We start from the raw sequence: 17,395 nt of genomic DNA on the forward strand, positions 1-17,395 counted from the left end.
CGGAACGGCGATGGTAACGAAAAGTCGCAAAGATACAATAGGGTTATTATAACAGTAGATTGATCTGGGACTTTGTATTCGGCTCGAGTGGATTTTGCCAGATCGGATCTCACGAGGCGCGCAAGTGCCGAGTGTGATCCGACCTTGCAAAATCCACGAGAGCCGAATACAAAGTCCCAGATCTAGCTACTGTTATAATGACCCTTTTATTATATACCTTTTCCATTTTGATTCTTGTTTTGTCTTTGAACGAAATCTCAATATTTATCGATATTAAATGGAACTTAGTGAAGTTTTTATGTGCGCTATTTATAGAAATGTGTCGGGTCATGCATATTTATGAAAATAGTCCGGCAGCATACAATACGGAAGGTACAATACGGAGTTTAAAAGGTACAATACGGAATTTTTGTCTGTCCGTTCATATTTAATTGTGAAATACAACCCAATTTTTTACAGAATTTATATAGGTATATAATAAATATGAATATTTTATAGTAACATATAAGATCTAATTTCCGCCCAATAACATTCGAAGCTACGCAGCTATTAATAATAAAGAGTTTCCTAATATATGCTTTCTAATTGAAGTTTAATCCACTCGGGAATTTTGGCTGATTTATACCATGTATTGTTTTCAATTTATCACTTACTACATGAAAAGAGAAAGAAACAACTTTTTTATTCGATAAAAATTGAAATTAGAAACAAATTTCTACAAAAATAAATTAGAAGTAAGACAGAACAAGAAGGTTTTAATTTTGAAATGCCCAATATATTCAGTAATAGACCTTTCCATCTTAACATCTTAACATTGCAAACATCTACACAAGTAGTTGTTATGTTATACTCTCATTCCTGACTTATAATAAAGGAACGACGTCACGCAGTATTATTGTGATAATACCGGTGTTGTAATTTATATCAAACGCGATCTTTTTTGAGAAAATGGAATTTTGACTAGGTACAACTATTTCACGCGTTGCTCTATAGCTTTCATCTCAGTTTATCGCATTTTCCTGAATTAATAGTCCACAATACGTAAACAGCCGTCCTGCAATGCGAATATTTGACTCCATGCATGGTTCTGTTGCAATGCAGAAGTTAATATATTGGATAATATTAGCCGTTTTCAATGGACAGTTTATCGTTTGATCAGTGGAAGAAGTGGTTTTGTACTTCTGTTTCTGGTAAACGGACTGATTCAGACTGACTAACTGTTATTATTCAGCTTGTTTACTTACTGAACTTTCAAATGATAAGTTTTAATATGACTTTGTGTATATGTTGATTTATTTGGTAACTTGCTGTAAAAAGAGAACCATTTAAGGTTAAAGTTACACAAATACTAGTTGTCTTGCTCATGGTACAATAGCCTTGGCAGCCTAGTGAAAGAGCGTCTGAGCTTACAATCGGTAGTCTGGTGGTAGTGAGTACAGTTAGAGGTGTTTTTATTAATTCGAAATAATATAACTTGTAAATAACAGGAAATTATTTGCAAGATATATTTCAGTAAAGATATAGATGTAGATATAAATACCTACATGAACATGAAGAAATACTCTCCACTGTGATGACATTCAGAAGAAATCTGAAAATTTGGTAGAACTATTTTACAATTTTTCAACATGGATATCTTGACGTCACGATATTGTGATGGCAAACCTAATCTAATTATATAAACATTCTTTGCCAACTTGGTGAGATTACACATGTCAAATCATCGAAACTGTGGGCGAGTAGCTTTAATACGTTAAAAGCAAAAAGTGCTTTAAAATGTCAATTGCCTGTTTCCGCGCTTTTAAAAGTATTAATTGAGACCTTCCGTAAAAGGTTAATTCAATTATAACTAACTTGACTACTTGGAAAGTTTGTAATTGACTAAAGGCTAGTAGGAAGCAATTATTGGTTCTATAAATGTCTCTAGCACTGTGAATAATATATTTTATTGCATATAATACATGTATTCATATAGTTAAAATGTAGGTGGTCTACTAAATGAGATTATATTCTCAAATGTTCCGCCAACATTAGGAAAATTCGATTTTCTTTTCTACTTAGTAGGACGTAAGATATATCTTTCAGAACTTCTCTTTAAACGTGCTACTACTCAGATCAAATGACGAAACACACAACTTTTTTATAGGCATACAAGTAGCATTTCTAGACTTAGGTACACATTGAACACTTCTAGACTTTGGTATGCACTTAACATTTCTAGATCTAGGTATACACTTACCGTGCTATGATTGGTGTTCAGACTAAGGTATACACTCATAATTTTGCATTAGGTTATATTCTTTGCAGTTTTATTCTTAGGTGAACACTTAGCATGTCTAGAATTAAGACTTTAGTATACATTTACCATTTTAAGAATTAATTTCACCTTAAGTATATCTAGACATAACTTTTGGCAATTAGCGAATTGTATCTGCTTGCTGTATATCCAGAAGTTGAACATTTGAAAAACTAGATTCAAGGTCAAAGATAATATCAAAAAAGTTTTATTGCTACAGACAATATACTATTTACACCAGTTACACATTATATACATGTCTAAACACAATCTTAAACACTTAGATGTATATTAATCAAAGGTAGGAATGGTCTACAGAAAACATAGTTTTACTCTGAAAATGTAAGAAGTTAGCGAAATCAAACCTTCGAACGAACTACATTTTGAGCTAAGTTCTTGTTTAGTTTAATGTAAGAATATCTCCACTAACGTCGAGAATTTCAAGAGGATCAACATTATTAACTGAATTCAGAAACTCAAAATAAACTCGAAAAGACAAGGAAACTGCGTATGTGAAATTTTCAAATTAACCCGCTCTGTATACGGAAAGTCATTGTTCATTTTCACAAGTTTCCTTTTTTAGTTGTCATATGCTGTTTCGTACACGATATGTTCATCTTCAACAATCGTCTGTTTTGATTTGCTTTTCTTTGTATCAGGTTTGGTGTCCCTGCCTGCACTAAGTTCATCATAATCATTGTTCACATTGAACATTTTCTTTTCTGTATTGTCCGATGTAGTATCGTAGACCGCATTTGTCTCTTCTTTCATCGTACGTTTTGAATTGCCTTTGTCTGTTTTAGGGTGCTTTTCTCTTCCTGCGCTAAGTACATCGTAGTCATTGTTCATGTTGAATAGTTTAATATTATTGTCCTTTGTAGTATCATAGACAGTATTCGGCTCATCCAAAATCATCCGGTTCGGTTTGCTCTTTTCTGTTTCTGGAAACATTTTGCTGCTCGCGCTAAGTATATCATAATCATTGTTTAGTTTGAGCATTTTCTTATTTTTGTCAAATGTAGTGTCGTAAAGTGTATTTGCGTCCTCTGCAAGTTTTCGGTTCGGTTTATCTTTATCTGTCGACATTTCAACCCCTGCTCTAACAGTATCTGATTCAATGTTTTCCTTGAACGTTTCTTTATCTACCTTGTCATATGTAGTGTCATAAACTGCATTTTCCTCCTCAACAATCGTCCGTTTTGGTTTGTTTGGCTGTGCGTAAACTGCGGCTGAAAATTGGTTTGAATATATATATATATGGAAGGTTTTATGACAAATTAATATCATTCTTAAAATAGTTTTAACGTCAGCATGTGGTTTACTAAAATGCCCATAACTTTTATTATAGAATACGGACCTTAATAAAGTTGAATAAGGTTGTATTAGCTTTTTCTTGCCCATCACTACCTGATTGTTTACAAAGATATATACATGGCATATGCATATGTCTAGATGTTCCGTCAAGGGAATACTCTGCATACTTACCGTCATCTTGAAGTGCATTTGGTTTACCATCTTCGTTCATGCTTCCACTGGCATTGCTGCTTTCATTTGAACGTGTATCTTTTCTGAAAAAAAATCAGTATACAAGTGCTTACTTTGAACTCATCTGGAAAAGTTATATTCTATATCGCCTGTTTATTAAAATTTCATAAGGCTTTAAATTTTATGTAAAAGACAGATGAAACATCTATCGAAAAAGATGTTATGCATAATTATATGGTATGAAGAGCGCTTCTTTTAGTTCTGCACTTGAAATGTTACAATTATAGCCATAAAGAGATGTAAGCAAAAAACAATGTATTCAATAAAACAATCTATTATGTTCATCAATATTCTTACCGTTGAAAAATATCAGAGAAAATAATCATTGGATACAGGATTTAAATAGAAAACATGCATTTTTGTATTCATTATAGAAAATGTTTCAGCCTCATTTTAAACAAATGCATAATGAACCTTTAGAACAGCAACATTCTGATATTTCATTTGATAAAGTACTTCATAAAAATGTTTGCAGATCATTTCTTACTTAAACAAGATATCACCAGTATTTATAATTTTGTTCACCTAACCCACTTTTGCGTAGGATAACACTGGAAAATTCATATCTAATATCAAATATGTATGATATGTATTCACTTTTAATTCTTTCATTTTATACGTTTTACCATGTATACTAATTTTATTTGCGTTTTATTTTCTGATATATTATTGCATTTGTTTTCATTTTGTCGTGTCATATGTTGTATGGGTTTTTATATTTTGCAAAGACCTTAGTTACCCCTCAAAGACTTATTAAGGCAAAGGCGTTCTGCTTAATAGAATCACCGACCTTCCATTAGCCAGTATATGAAGTCGCCATATGACCTATATTTGTGTCGATGTGGTCCCAACAAAAACAACAACAACATCAACAAAAAACATAACAAAACAAGCAAGACCAAGGAAATTTCATACAATAGACATATGAATATTAAGATATTGCATTGATTTTATTTTTAACTATCTAACCTTCGTCTCCGTGTAGCGATGCAGATCGCTAACAACACTCCTAAAATAATAACGGCCGCACCAGCACCAACACCTCCTATAATCGCGGTCAAGTTGTCTTTGTCTGAACCTGGTCCTGTCATTTCTTAAATTGAAAATAATTGCAGCAATTAGCAGTTTAATTTTATAACATTATTTATTTATGTAAGATCGTTGCCTTATATTGCATACTTAATCAAGTTTTGTTTTAAAACGTATATATGTAACAAGTCATTTAACTGGAATGAGGCCCAAAGTAATAATATAAATGTTCCTTACTAGTTTTTAAAACGATATATGAAGCAGTGGATGTAACCGTTCTATTCATTTTATTCATAAGATATGACATGATTGGTAAAGTTTAACCTTTCCTTGTAGACATTCACTGAGTTCGAAATACATGTATATGAATATGAAACCTTTAATGAAACAGGAGCCATATCTTTTAGCATATGTGTTAAATTACTGAGTATGTTTGAATTATGTATTACAAATTGGATATAACAATATAACAAAAACGGGGACAATCATCCATTCGCCCGCATTTAAATATACTTATCTGAATGCATTTCTTAATTTAATTCTATTCATTCATCTTTTCGTTCGCATCTAAATATTCTTATCTGAATGTATTTTATCATTCCATTCAATTCAATTATTCAATCTATACTGGCATGTAGTGATATACCTACCTTCAGTACATTGCGATTCATCGTAGCCCTCAATACAGCCATATAAGCATTGGGCAGTGGTCTGGCACGTCTTATTAGCACATTTATCACTGCAGTTTTTGTCACACATTTCTCCATGAAATCCGTCTAAACAACCATACATACAATGTCCATCGGATTCGTTGCATGGACTTTTTCCTTTGATTGATTTACATGTGGACGTACATTCGTTTTCACAGAAGAGGCCATGAAAGTTTTCCTCACATCCGTTTGAGCACTGTCCCGTTGTCCTTTCGCAGGTTTGATTTTTGCAGTGATTACTACAGTTCTGTAAGCAGTGGGTTCCGTATTTTGTATATATATTGCAACCCTTTATGCAATAACCATTAGACGGATCACATGCGTTGTTTTTGCAATCTTTTGAACAGTTTGCACATACTCTGTGATTCATTCCCGGGGAAATGTATGGATACTTGCCATTGGTGCATTTAGTGCAGCCTCCATACATGCCTGATTCGTTTGTGAGACAAGTGATGCAACTATCATCTCCATCTTCACATTTCATTGTACAATTTATTCCATAAAAACCGTCTTTACATTTCGTGATATTGCAGAAATCCCCATAAAATCCCGGTTGGCATTCAAAGCAGTGGCCATGTGACATTGAACAGTTTCCATTTCTACATAAATTAGAACATTGTGACTGGCAATGAAGGCCAAAATAGCCTTCTTTGCAGTCGTAGCACTCTCCGCCATATTTACAAATCGAGCCTGAACATAAGCTTGGGCATTTTTCTGAACATTTGGGACCATAATGTCCATTCATGCATTTCGTGCATGTTGTATTTGAAGTGCAGGTGGAGCATTTATCTGGACACTTGTACTGACACGAATCCCCAAATTTACCTGGCGGGCACTTGTCACAATTAAACGTAATATTCAATTCTTCTTTACAGCCATATGGACATATATCATCTATGTCACATGCACTGTCATTACAATCAGGTGGGCAAATATTTGTACATATACTTCCATAATAGCCTAGCTTACATACGTTGCAATATGTGTCTGAGAAACAAATTTGACAATTCTCTGGGCAATCTGTATCACAGTTTGGTCCGTGTTTTCCAGACACACATGAAACACATTTCTCTCCGGTAAAGTTTGGCTTGCATCCTTTAGTACAACTACCACCCTTATAACATGTTCCTTTGTCACATCCTACGGAACACTTAAATTGACAGTATGAGCCGTAAAATACATTTTTTTTGCACCATCTGCAGTTTGTTTGTGATTGACAGGCACCGCAGTTATTCGGACAAGTGTAGTTACATTCATCGCCAAACTTATCGTTACTTGCGCAAGAGCTACAAAACCCTTTCTTAAAACTTGTAGACTTACAAGTACAATGTCCAGATAGTGAGCAAGTATTGTTGACACATCCTTTCCCACATTCATAGTTGCACTGTTTACTAAAATATCCAGACTTACATTCTGTACAATTAGTGTCGCTTTCACAGGTTTTACAATTCTCAGGACACGATTGTAAGCATTTATCACCCCAATAGCCTTCTAGGCATTCATTCTTACAAATGTTTTCTGCATTACAAGCGTTGTCTCTTTTGCAACATTTACATTCTTCACATTCCTGAGAGAAGACACCTGAAAATAGTTGGTATTTGATTAATATGCCAATAGGATATGTTATTCTTTCAAAAATAATTTTAAAGTTGCATGTTAAACGACCATTGGGTATGATTTAAGTCTTTACGGAGCCCTGTTATTTCATTGTTTTTTCTATTCTGATGACATGTTGTACAAGTAACTTTTCATATTGAAATTAAGAAATTAATTTCTTTTACTTCTCAGCATTTTTAGCTAAAGTACTGAATTACATTCAACACTCTCCCTTGTTAAGAACAGTATTCGGCTGTAGTGTAAAGACGCTATAAACATTCAATCTTTACAGCAGTCAAGTTATGCATCTTAATGTATTTTCAATGAATACAAAATGGACTTACCAAACTGACATACTAAAAATATAAGGACTGCTGCTGTCCACAACATTGTCCTAAAACACAAAATCACAGGTGCTTTAGCAGAAGGGTAAGTTATGTTTACTGTAAGCACATTAGTGATACAGGTTTACTCTCTAAAATCTTCCGTTTTCTTGAAGGAAATGATGTATGCATAATTTCTAAAATTTCAACAAATACAGTTATCATTATTTTGATGTGCTATTTATGAGTAACATGTTTTTCTAAACAATTAATTTGCGGTTTTGGTATATGTTATTACTTTGTAGTAGTAAAATATTCTTCAAACTTTGCTTAGAAATAATAATATTTACACATTAGTGGCTGATCACATTAATGCAAATGAAATAAAGCTCGAGTGTAAATTTTCATCCATCACATTTAAAACTAGCATGAAATAAATCACAGTACTATAATACACAAATAAATAAGTGCTCACTGAAAAAATATTATAAACGAATATTATATTCACTGCAAAAGAAAAGTAAACTTATTTAAGAAAACCCCGAAACCTACTTTATTATTTAATGTTTATCAATATTGTGATTGGTTTAATACTTTACACCTGTGTAGCTGTATATTTCAGCTTTTAAATATTAATACATATTTGATACAATTATTCTTAAGAAAGGTATCAATTTTATTCTCCATACCTGGACTAGTGTTCGATAACAATTGCACTGATAACTACATCAGATACAGATAACAATATACGTAAAGACAAAACATGTTTTAAATTTTGAAAAGGTAATGATATATATCTATTATATCAGGATATTTAATTGCAACAAATATATTCTTTATCCTAGAGAATATACGCCCTCATCCATGGTTTACTGATAAAATGTAATGCATATGGCCAATTCGTTTCAATCAAACAGTGACATGCCGGTCATTGGATATACCGGTGAGGTGAGCGTCAAGAAAAAACTTCTCACCGGTTAATTGACAAACGATCGCTTCGGCAAAGCCGGCCTTATGAGCTGCAAATAAAATCAAATAATTTTCAAATTGATAATGATTTTCTATTGTGGGCAGTTCCAATTAAATTAGGAAATTATTTCTTGCAGTGTGTTTCTACCTTTAATGGTATTAACCCAAATTTCCAAATATTTACTCGATTTTGTAAAAAAAAAAAATATGATTTCCGCTTTGCCTATCTCACAAGACCGGCGCACATGAGCACATGCCGGATAGACCGGGGCATGACGAACGCATGACCGGTTGCCAGCGGCGAAACGGCGTACGCCGCAAACGTGAAACCCGTTGTTTATGAGGTTCAATCATTCGTTTTGACATAATAACAAATGTTTTTCTTCTTGATTCAATGTTTCGGTTGAATCTATTTTCCTCATAATTTTGAACTTCCTTGTAGATACAAGACTGTGAAAAAAATGTGATTGCAACTTATTATAGTGCATGTTGTAGCAAAGAAGACTCAAGCGTTAAAAGTAAGAAAATGCACATCTAACACTTAATGGTCTTATTAAAACCAGTGGAGTGTCATCTCATCATGGGATACAGTGACTACTTACAATACATATTTCCTTGCATACGAACAACTGTATACCTGTACGCAATTTAAAAAAGACGATTTCAAGAAAAAGCCCCTTTTTTTGTAAATATTTCCTTGTGTTCGGTGTCAGTTTCCGTATACAGGCCTTTTATGTCTCTCAGTCCCCCACTCCATTAAGAACTTTTGTCCGGCGAATGTCAAGTGGTTTCGGAGAATAATTGATAATTAAGTATGAAAAGGTATAAAATATGGTGAGTCGAGGCAAATTAGTGCAAAATGAGATAATTTCCAAAAAAAAGTAATAAACCAAGATTAAGAAATCCGCATACGTAATCATTTATTTCGTTTTACAAAATGCATTGTTTTCTATGTTCCCATTGCAGCCACGGTCAGCTTTGATGTGTTTATACCAAGTTGATACTTTAAAAACACGAGTTTGTCAATACCAGTCAAAAAAGAACGATGCATAGCGACTTGCCAATGCACAAGCCATACATACAGGAATAGTGCTGGAAAAAGAATTGGCTTTAGATATCCAAAGTCATAACTTAATTGATGCTATCGATGTACATGTATCATCTATTTCTTCTATTCCAAAACAATCCACTGGCAATGCCAACAGCGGTACCACTATAAAGTACTTACTGCAACATATTATGCGCGTATGTTTCAAGGGAATTTGTATCTGACATTTCTCTATAAGCCAATGATGTTGAGGCAGGCATACCTTTCTATACAGTTAAGATCCTCCAGAAGATGCAAATCAAAAAAATATCAGCGGGATGATACTGAAGCACTTCCACTTTATTTAACCCTTAACCTGCTAGATTTCTATACTGAACTTTTCAATCTTTCAGTTTTGACAGTAACATTAACTGTTTAAAGGGAGTTTACCAAATATATACTGACTGAATGGCGAACAGTGCAGATCATGATCAGACTGTACGGATATGTAGGCTGATCATAATCTACGCTGGTCGTAAATGCAGAATCAATCGGGTCTGGCATAATAAGGGTTAAACATGTCGCTCAAATTGTCAGTACATTTATTGTTCGTCTTTTATATTTAGAATTATATAAATCTACACCTAAAGGTTTATATTTCGAAAGGTTTTTAAGGTAGTTCAGCGCGTTTTAAGAAACTGGGAGACAAGGTGTAACGTCATTTATCCTGATAACGTAAAATAAAGTCTGGATTGGCATCCGGAAATGAAATAATGGCAACGCTTGAGTAAATTTATTAAAACGGCAACGTTAAACTCTTTTTTTTAAATAAGAAATATGATATCAATCCCTTGACTCGTTATATAATTTAAATTATGTCTTAAAATTTCATTGAAATATGAAAATCTCTTCAAGTATGGGCAAATATCTCCAAATCAAGCACACGGGTACATATATAATTTTATGTTACCATAATATCGAGTGTACGTTTAATTACAACTGTGAGAACTTTCATTCAAATAAACATTGTAGAAAATAACTAATCGCGATATTGAAGACTCCCATATGAAAGCTTGAGTGGGGACAAGTCTTTCAAAAGATCAAGCACACGACCCTATCATTTTTATTTTCCGAATTTTCTAAACATACTCTGAAGTTTTGAGAAATCCGGGTTTTAATCAAATTCTACATTGTAGAAAAAAAATATCCGAATATGCAGAACTACCTTAGGTCTCTCGGTATAATTTACATAATGCTTTTGTCAACACAAATATATAAGTAGGCACAATCTGTTGACATTTGATAAAAATTAATGGTTGGTAAGGAATTTTATTCACTCTAGTGTTGTATATCATTTTTAAGTCATACGCTTTACCGTAAATTTTCCTTTATCCACTTAGAAATATAAAGAGATTTACCCAAAGTGTATAGGATTATATAAACTATAAATATATGTAAAAATTACAAACCTTTGGCAAATAAGATTTCATGAAGCGTTAAGCTACACATTGAACAATACGAATGAACACGCAAATTTACTAAAAGGTAAAAAGTACACACAATTAAAACCACGTGACTTTTACAGCTACTCTTCAAAACTAAACAGTTTAAGTAATGATTTTAAAATTACCTGCTAAATAATATAAATATCAATCCAAACTAAACAAAATATAAATGCGCATCACTTCAGTAGGTTAATTATTAAGTCGACGAGTTGAATGAATTAAACTTCCTTCTTTACTGAATCAATAAGCGTAAAATATTTTTATCATTCAATCAAAATATACGTATACTATATATTTCATACATGTAACATTTTAGCATAAACATAACGGACATAAACATTTTACACTGGGTATTTAAAACTGACAAAGAATAGTGTAGTACTTTGTTACTTACAATTTTAATGAAGTGTTTTTAAAGATAATTAATTTCCTATATCAGACATTGAACTGGTTTTGTTTTCTTAAACTTAGCATAACGAAATGCACGGAAATCATTTAGAAGGATGATAAAAACGGGTTTTTGTCTCAGTAGTTTTGTTCCATCAGTATATTATAAGCACTCGTATCACAAAAAATGACGACAACAATTATAGTATTCTTATATGTACAATATTGACTGCATATTTAGATTAGTATGTTGTCCAACAATCTAAGGACACACTGTAGTAACACATGTCAGCACTTTTCACATAATACACTAACACTAATGCATCAGTTATATACTCTATAAAGATTAATTTTACTTTCCTTCACTCGCATCACTCATATCAACACCATACGTACATCCATAGGCATAGCGCATCTGTCTAGCCGCCTGTCTCCTTGAAAAAAAAAACAACAAAAAAAAAAAAAAAAGCAATGATAAATATCTTCCATTAGACTTATCCTTTCATATTTCTTGCATTAATTCTAACTAGTTCTACTTATGTGGTTAATAATGATTTGAAAATTCTATTGTCTTTTTATTGGACAACATTTTGTCATGTTTGGAATTGCTAATGGTTTCTGTTAGTATTTCCGTGAGAACTGTTTGCGAGCAACCAATAGTGTATTTGCCACTGTTCGTTTCCATAGAGGGCGTTGCTCTTTTCATCTTCGATGTTAATTGGTGCAATTAATTGTTTTTTTTTGTATGGATCACTCGATGTCTACATGTATACATATTTCAGTATGGAACGCTGTTTGGTTCTTCTATGCTTTGAATTCAGCAATTCCTGTACGACTTCTGTTTTTGTTTTTTACGCACAGTCCTCGACCGTTTTAAATATTTCAACTGTGTGTAAATCCTCTATATCTGTATATAGTAAACTTTTGTCTAATCTTGAAATTGTAATGTTCATGGAGTAAAAATGACCTAATTAATGTCTATACCACTTGGCGTTGATATCAGCTGACTGATGTTCTGGTTCTCATTTCGCGTTATTGTTTTTTTTTTTCTATTGAAAAGTGACTACTTTACAATATTTAAGCGTATTGCATGCGATATTTAAGTGTGACGTACCTTACTTTAAATGTGTTTCAGTTTAATATCATAATTCAGCTGTAAGTAATTGGTAGATTTGGCAGATATGTGATACGTAGAAATGTTAAGTGCATGATCTATTATTTGTAGCATTAAAGATTAAACAGAGCGGTTGCTTTGCAGCGTTACTATAAACCAAAACATTTAACATAACGGCCTATTCTAATCTGTCAATACTATCATTTAAACAATACAAATTTAATTAAATCAAAACCCACGATCAAATCTTAAAACAAAATGGCGGCTAGACGATAATTTTATCTACTTCCTCCTGTAGCATTCGCAATTGTCGTGGTCGGTTGTAAACTTCCGGTGACCGCTAATGTGCATTTTATTCGAAATAATATAACTGTGCCAAGTGTTTTTTTTTTTTGTAATATTGTAAATTGCTTATATCACTCCCCAGTCAAGATAAAAGTATATTTAATTGATTCACGTAAATGCATTACTGTGTCCTTTATGCTCATAAATACTGATATGAACAAAAGTCTCACCCAGATAACGTTGTGAAAGTTTACCATTCTTGCAATTTAGGGATCACAGAGTACATTCATTTTTACTAAACTAAAAGCGGGCTTCCGCTTAAGCCGGTGATAATGGATGTGAGAGGTGTTGCACATTACCTGTCATACACAGACTCTATCAAACCTTTAATTATTCAAATCTCATTTTTAACTAACTGCTGACAAATTGTGAAAGCTGAAGTATTACTGGGTAATAATATTACTGATACTAGGTGCCTCCGTAGCCGCGTTGATAAGGATGCTGGCGTCGAAACACTTGCGTCTCACCGATGTTAGTTCGAAACCCTGTTTGAGTTGTAGAAATCTTTCATATAGAGACGCCTTTAAGCTTACTTAAGTAAGGTTGGTGGCTATACTAGGTGTCCGCCCTTTGTGTAAAAATTTCCAAATGGGCGACTACAATCGTCCTCCACCATCACAGTTTGGAAAGTCGCCAAATGACACATTTATAAGGCCTACAGTCAATTAACATATTATAGTCCATGACTAAAGTAACATTATTGCGCCTAGGCCTCTTAGTGAGAATGTTGCTGTTTCCTATTGATAAAAGTTATCTTTATAATATTTCAAATTAAATGTCCTCTGAAATTAATATTAAAGTTATAAGTGACACACACTTAAATCGAAGGGGAAGTCATTAAAATTGCATACTTGAACAGTACATTAAGGAGGAAGATTGCGGCAGGATACTCTCGTATGTGATTCAGAGGTTAAGTTTATCATATTGCAGCACAATACAGCATCTTGTCACGTTTAAACGTACTACAAATTTAAGATTGAAAAGATATTGTAATTATGTTTGTAGTTTAGATTTTCAAAGTTTGCTTCCCTTTTAAGTAGCTAAACGGACATTCATAGGTCATATGGCTGCTTTCCAGCTTTTGGTGGTGGAGGAAGACCCTGATGCCCTTCCGTTCATTATTTCATGACGGATACCTTGGTAGAACCATTGATTTTACGTAAGCCAGTTGGATGACTTCCTGACATGAAGAATTCAACACTCCGACGAAGGACGAATCCGCAACGGTGAGGAGAAGCAAGTAATATAAAATCAACAACCTTAACCATCCGGCCACGGAGGCCCAATTGCTGTAAATGAGTACCTTATTGTATGATTATATTTTTCAAAAAAGGAAAATATGTACAAATTGCTATTCAGGTTTCACATATTTGATTTTTTTTTTCATAACTATACAAGTTAGGGGTGCTACTTACAGCAGTTATCATTTTATTACTTAAATAAGTTAGAATTTTAAGACCTACATGTTGCTTCTCTTTGGCTATCCCAAAAAGCCGTAATCGTTTTCTAATTAGTCTTAAAAATGCCTAAGGAGCACTAATCCATGCTTCATTCTATCGATCTAGGTTGATGATAACTTCCCTTACTTTATATTGAATCTGCTATATAGATTGATATCCTTTTCTTAGTATCGTTATATATTGAAATTCTTAAAGTCAAACACCCGAAATCTGGACAAGTCCTGAAAAAGATACAAATGTATGTATCTACTTGGAATGAGTGTAGAAGTATTTAGCTGTCACGCATTAATCTCCGCAAGTATTTTCAGGCATTTCTGTTTAAAAATAAAATAAAATGTGGAAACTGCACAGATCTCTCCACACTTTTTTTCAGAGATAATTGTACTGGAAAATATCTGCTAACTAAAACTCTAATAAGTTACTAAAATGATAAACAAAGACAAATGATGACATAGTGGCATAGCTGTACGATCGCCAGCTGTTGTATTACGGAAGAAACCATACGTTCAAATTGTGTTCTGTATCAGTTCGGTTTTGGATATGAACTTTCTCGTATTTATTTTTGTTGTTCTAAATTTTTTTTTCTGTAGCTATGAATAACTGAACATTTAAAAATTGTGCTGAACGTGGCCAGTTTTCACGATAGTTTATTATGCAGATAAACAAACGAAATTCCTTTGTCACTGGTAACACTTGAACTCACAACCAAAAGACTGACGCGTCTTTCAAGAAAAAACGTGATACAGTTATAAATGATATTCTTACTACATTTTTTCAAATGGGTTGCACACCCCTTTATCGACGCTGCGCACCAAGTGCAAAACAAAAATGTGAAAAGATATTATTTCTTCTTTTTGAAAAAAAAATCGGAAAAGTAGGAAAACTTTAAAATTCGCACAATAGCGTAGGCATAGGAAATAGAGATCAATATCATTGCACCTTCACTAATCCTACCTGTTCTGTATTTTGACAATGGTTCTATTGTGACATTTTGATACAAGCATAACTGTATTATCTGCACAATAAAATACTTCCTAGTATTTCATTTTATCATCGGCTTGTTAAAAGTTTTACCGTAAGTGAACTGACAAAATGATATGAGGTAAATCAAAGAATCATATGAATATCCTAAATGATTTTGTTGTGCAAAAAGTGTATTATATTGTGTCTTAAACCGTTTTCATTTTCTACTCAATATTGTAATTGAAAGGGAAGTAAACTAATAAATATATCTACTTATAAGTACTGGCCTAAGGCCAATCTGACTAAAGTACATCTCCACTACGCTTAGGATATGAAGACTATTGCTACTAATAGCCTCGTTCTTACTACCCTTCTGCTAGCCAATCAGAGCATTGCTTAAAACATTTTGTATGTGAAAGTAGAAATTAAAAAATCTATATTTAGCATGGGTTTTTCATATTTACAATTCTTATGACGACCACATCGCGACAACGTCCTGGTGTTTTGAGAGAAATCATATGTCACGGTACGGACTTGGTCACGTAAGGTGTCAGACAGCCGCTTTGCTCAGTCGATAGCCCCGGACTGACTGCATATTTTTCTCACCCTTTGACATGCGACACTGTTTTGATGGTTCAGCCAAATGCTTGATTTAAACTGTATTTATTTCCACAATTATATTTACAAACACTTGTAGTACATTTAAATTAACAAAGTTTGATAAAAACATACATCAATCAAAAGAGTAGAAACAAAGAAAATATTAATCGAATGGATTGGAAACAAGCTACTTAAAACTTATATGAATTCCGCTCCATAAAATAAATGCTTCTTGAAACGAGTCATCTGACTGGTTCAAATAAAAATAGATTTGCGAAAATGAAAATATCAATTTCGGAAATCCCAATACACAGAAAGATGAATCTGAATGGGGCATCCTGAGATTTTCGTTTAGAAAATTAAGTACTTTAGTCAGATCGGGCCTAAGGCCAGAATTGCCATTCTTTGCGGATAACAGCTTTAAATTAAATATCAAAAGTTCTGTTATTGATAATATTGACATAACTGTCGTAAATATCACATTTTGTAAAATCACCAATGACTGAGAAATCAATTTTTAGACTTTATTTAATGTATTGATATCGTTGAAAATGTTTGGGGCTATCTCTAAACAGCGTTCTAAATATTAGAAAAATGGGTCAATTTTAAGTTATAAATAGCACATTATTGATAATTAATTCTATGATATACATATTTTTGTACCAGTTATTTTTTCATACAATAAAACAGTTACAAAATCGATCATGTCAGTGGCCAGAAAATATTTCATAACGCCAACAAGTTATAAAAAGGATAACCTTAAGTTACACCCCTTAACTGTATATAGATCAATGGCATTTTTCATGATGTAACGCTTGTTTTAACTGATGCACACTGTAACTTTATGTTAGTGACCGTTTCATGTGATGTTTGATGTATTGATAGTATGTTGCCTTTATTCTTTCCTTATTCTATCAATTTATGTTCCATTTCTTTTTGATAAAAGACAGCTCGCTTAGCTCAGTAGGGAGAGCGTTGGTCTATGGATCGCGGGGTTGTGAGTTGGATCTCCGGGCGGGGAGTATGTTTTCCGTGACGATTTGATAAAAGACATTGTGTCTGAAATCATTCGTTCTCCACCTCTGATAATTCATGTGGGGAAGTTGGCAGTTACTTGCGGAGAACAGATTTGTACTGGTACCAAATCCAGGAACACTGGTTAGGTTAACTGCCCGCCGTTACATGACTGAAATGCTGTTAAAAAACGGCGTTAAACCGCACAACAAATCTACTTGATATATTTTCTTTCCAATGTTTATTCTTGACAAATACATCAGGTATTCCATTCGAAGTTCTGTCTTAGAAGTAAGTGCTGTGAGTCGTGATTCGGATTAGGTGTATTTCTTAAACGTGGGGTGACGATTTGTGCTAGATTTAATTCAACTTTTCCTAATAATGCTCTTATGCCTGTTGTACAAACAAAAGATACAAAATTTAAACGGTAACACATATCAATTTTTTAAGATAAGTACAACGCAGAAAACTTAGAAACTGCTATCACGATAATATTCAGTTGAAACTCAGTT

At 33.2% G+C, this 17,395-nt stretch overlaps 1 protein-coding gene across 2 annotated transcripts in view; it reads right to left on the reverse strand.

The window, feature by feature from the left end:
• Positions 1-2,473: 2,473 nt before the first annotated feature.
• LOC123544429 (protein draper-like) overlaps positions 2,474-17,395 on the reverse strand; it is a 63,841-nt gene continuing 48,919 nt past the window's right edge. Inside the window, exons 1-6 of one of the 2 annotated variants that reach the window (XM_053530880.1) lie at positions 11,126-11,757; positions 7,521-7,570; positions 5,521-7,161; positions 4,811-4,934; positions 3,782-3,864; positions 2,475-3,525 (exon numbers count right to left, since the gene is read on the reverse strand). In XM_053530880.1, the coding sequence (XP_053386855.1) occupies positions 2,876-3,525; positions 3,782-3,864; positions 4,811-4,934; positions 5,521-7,161; positions 7,521-7,566 (2,544 nt within the window). In that variant the 5' untranslated portion in view covers positions 7,567-7,570; positions 11,126-11,757 and the 3' untranslated portion in view covers positions 2,475-2,875. Of the gene's footprint in view, positions 3,526-3,781; positions 3,865-4,810; positions 4,935-5,520; positions 7,162-7,520; positions 7,571-11,125; positions 11,758-17,395 lie in introns of those variants that run through there. The other variant, XM_053530879.1, reaches the window with a different exon arrangement.

The sequence above is a fragment of the Mercenaria mercenaria genome, chromosome 19 (assembly GCF_021730395.1).
Source record: "Mercenaria mercenaria strain notata chromosome 19, MADL_Memer_1, whole genome shotgun sequence".
Taxonomy (NCBI): domain Eukaryota; kingdom Metazoa; phylum Mollusca; class Bivalvia; order Venerida; family Veneridae; genus Mercenaria; species Mercenaria mercenaria.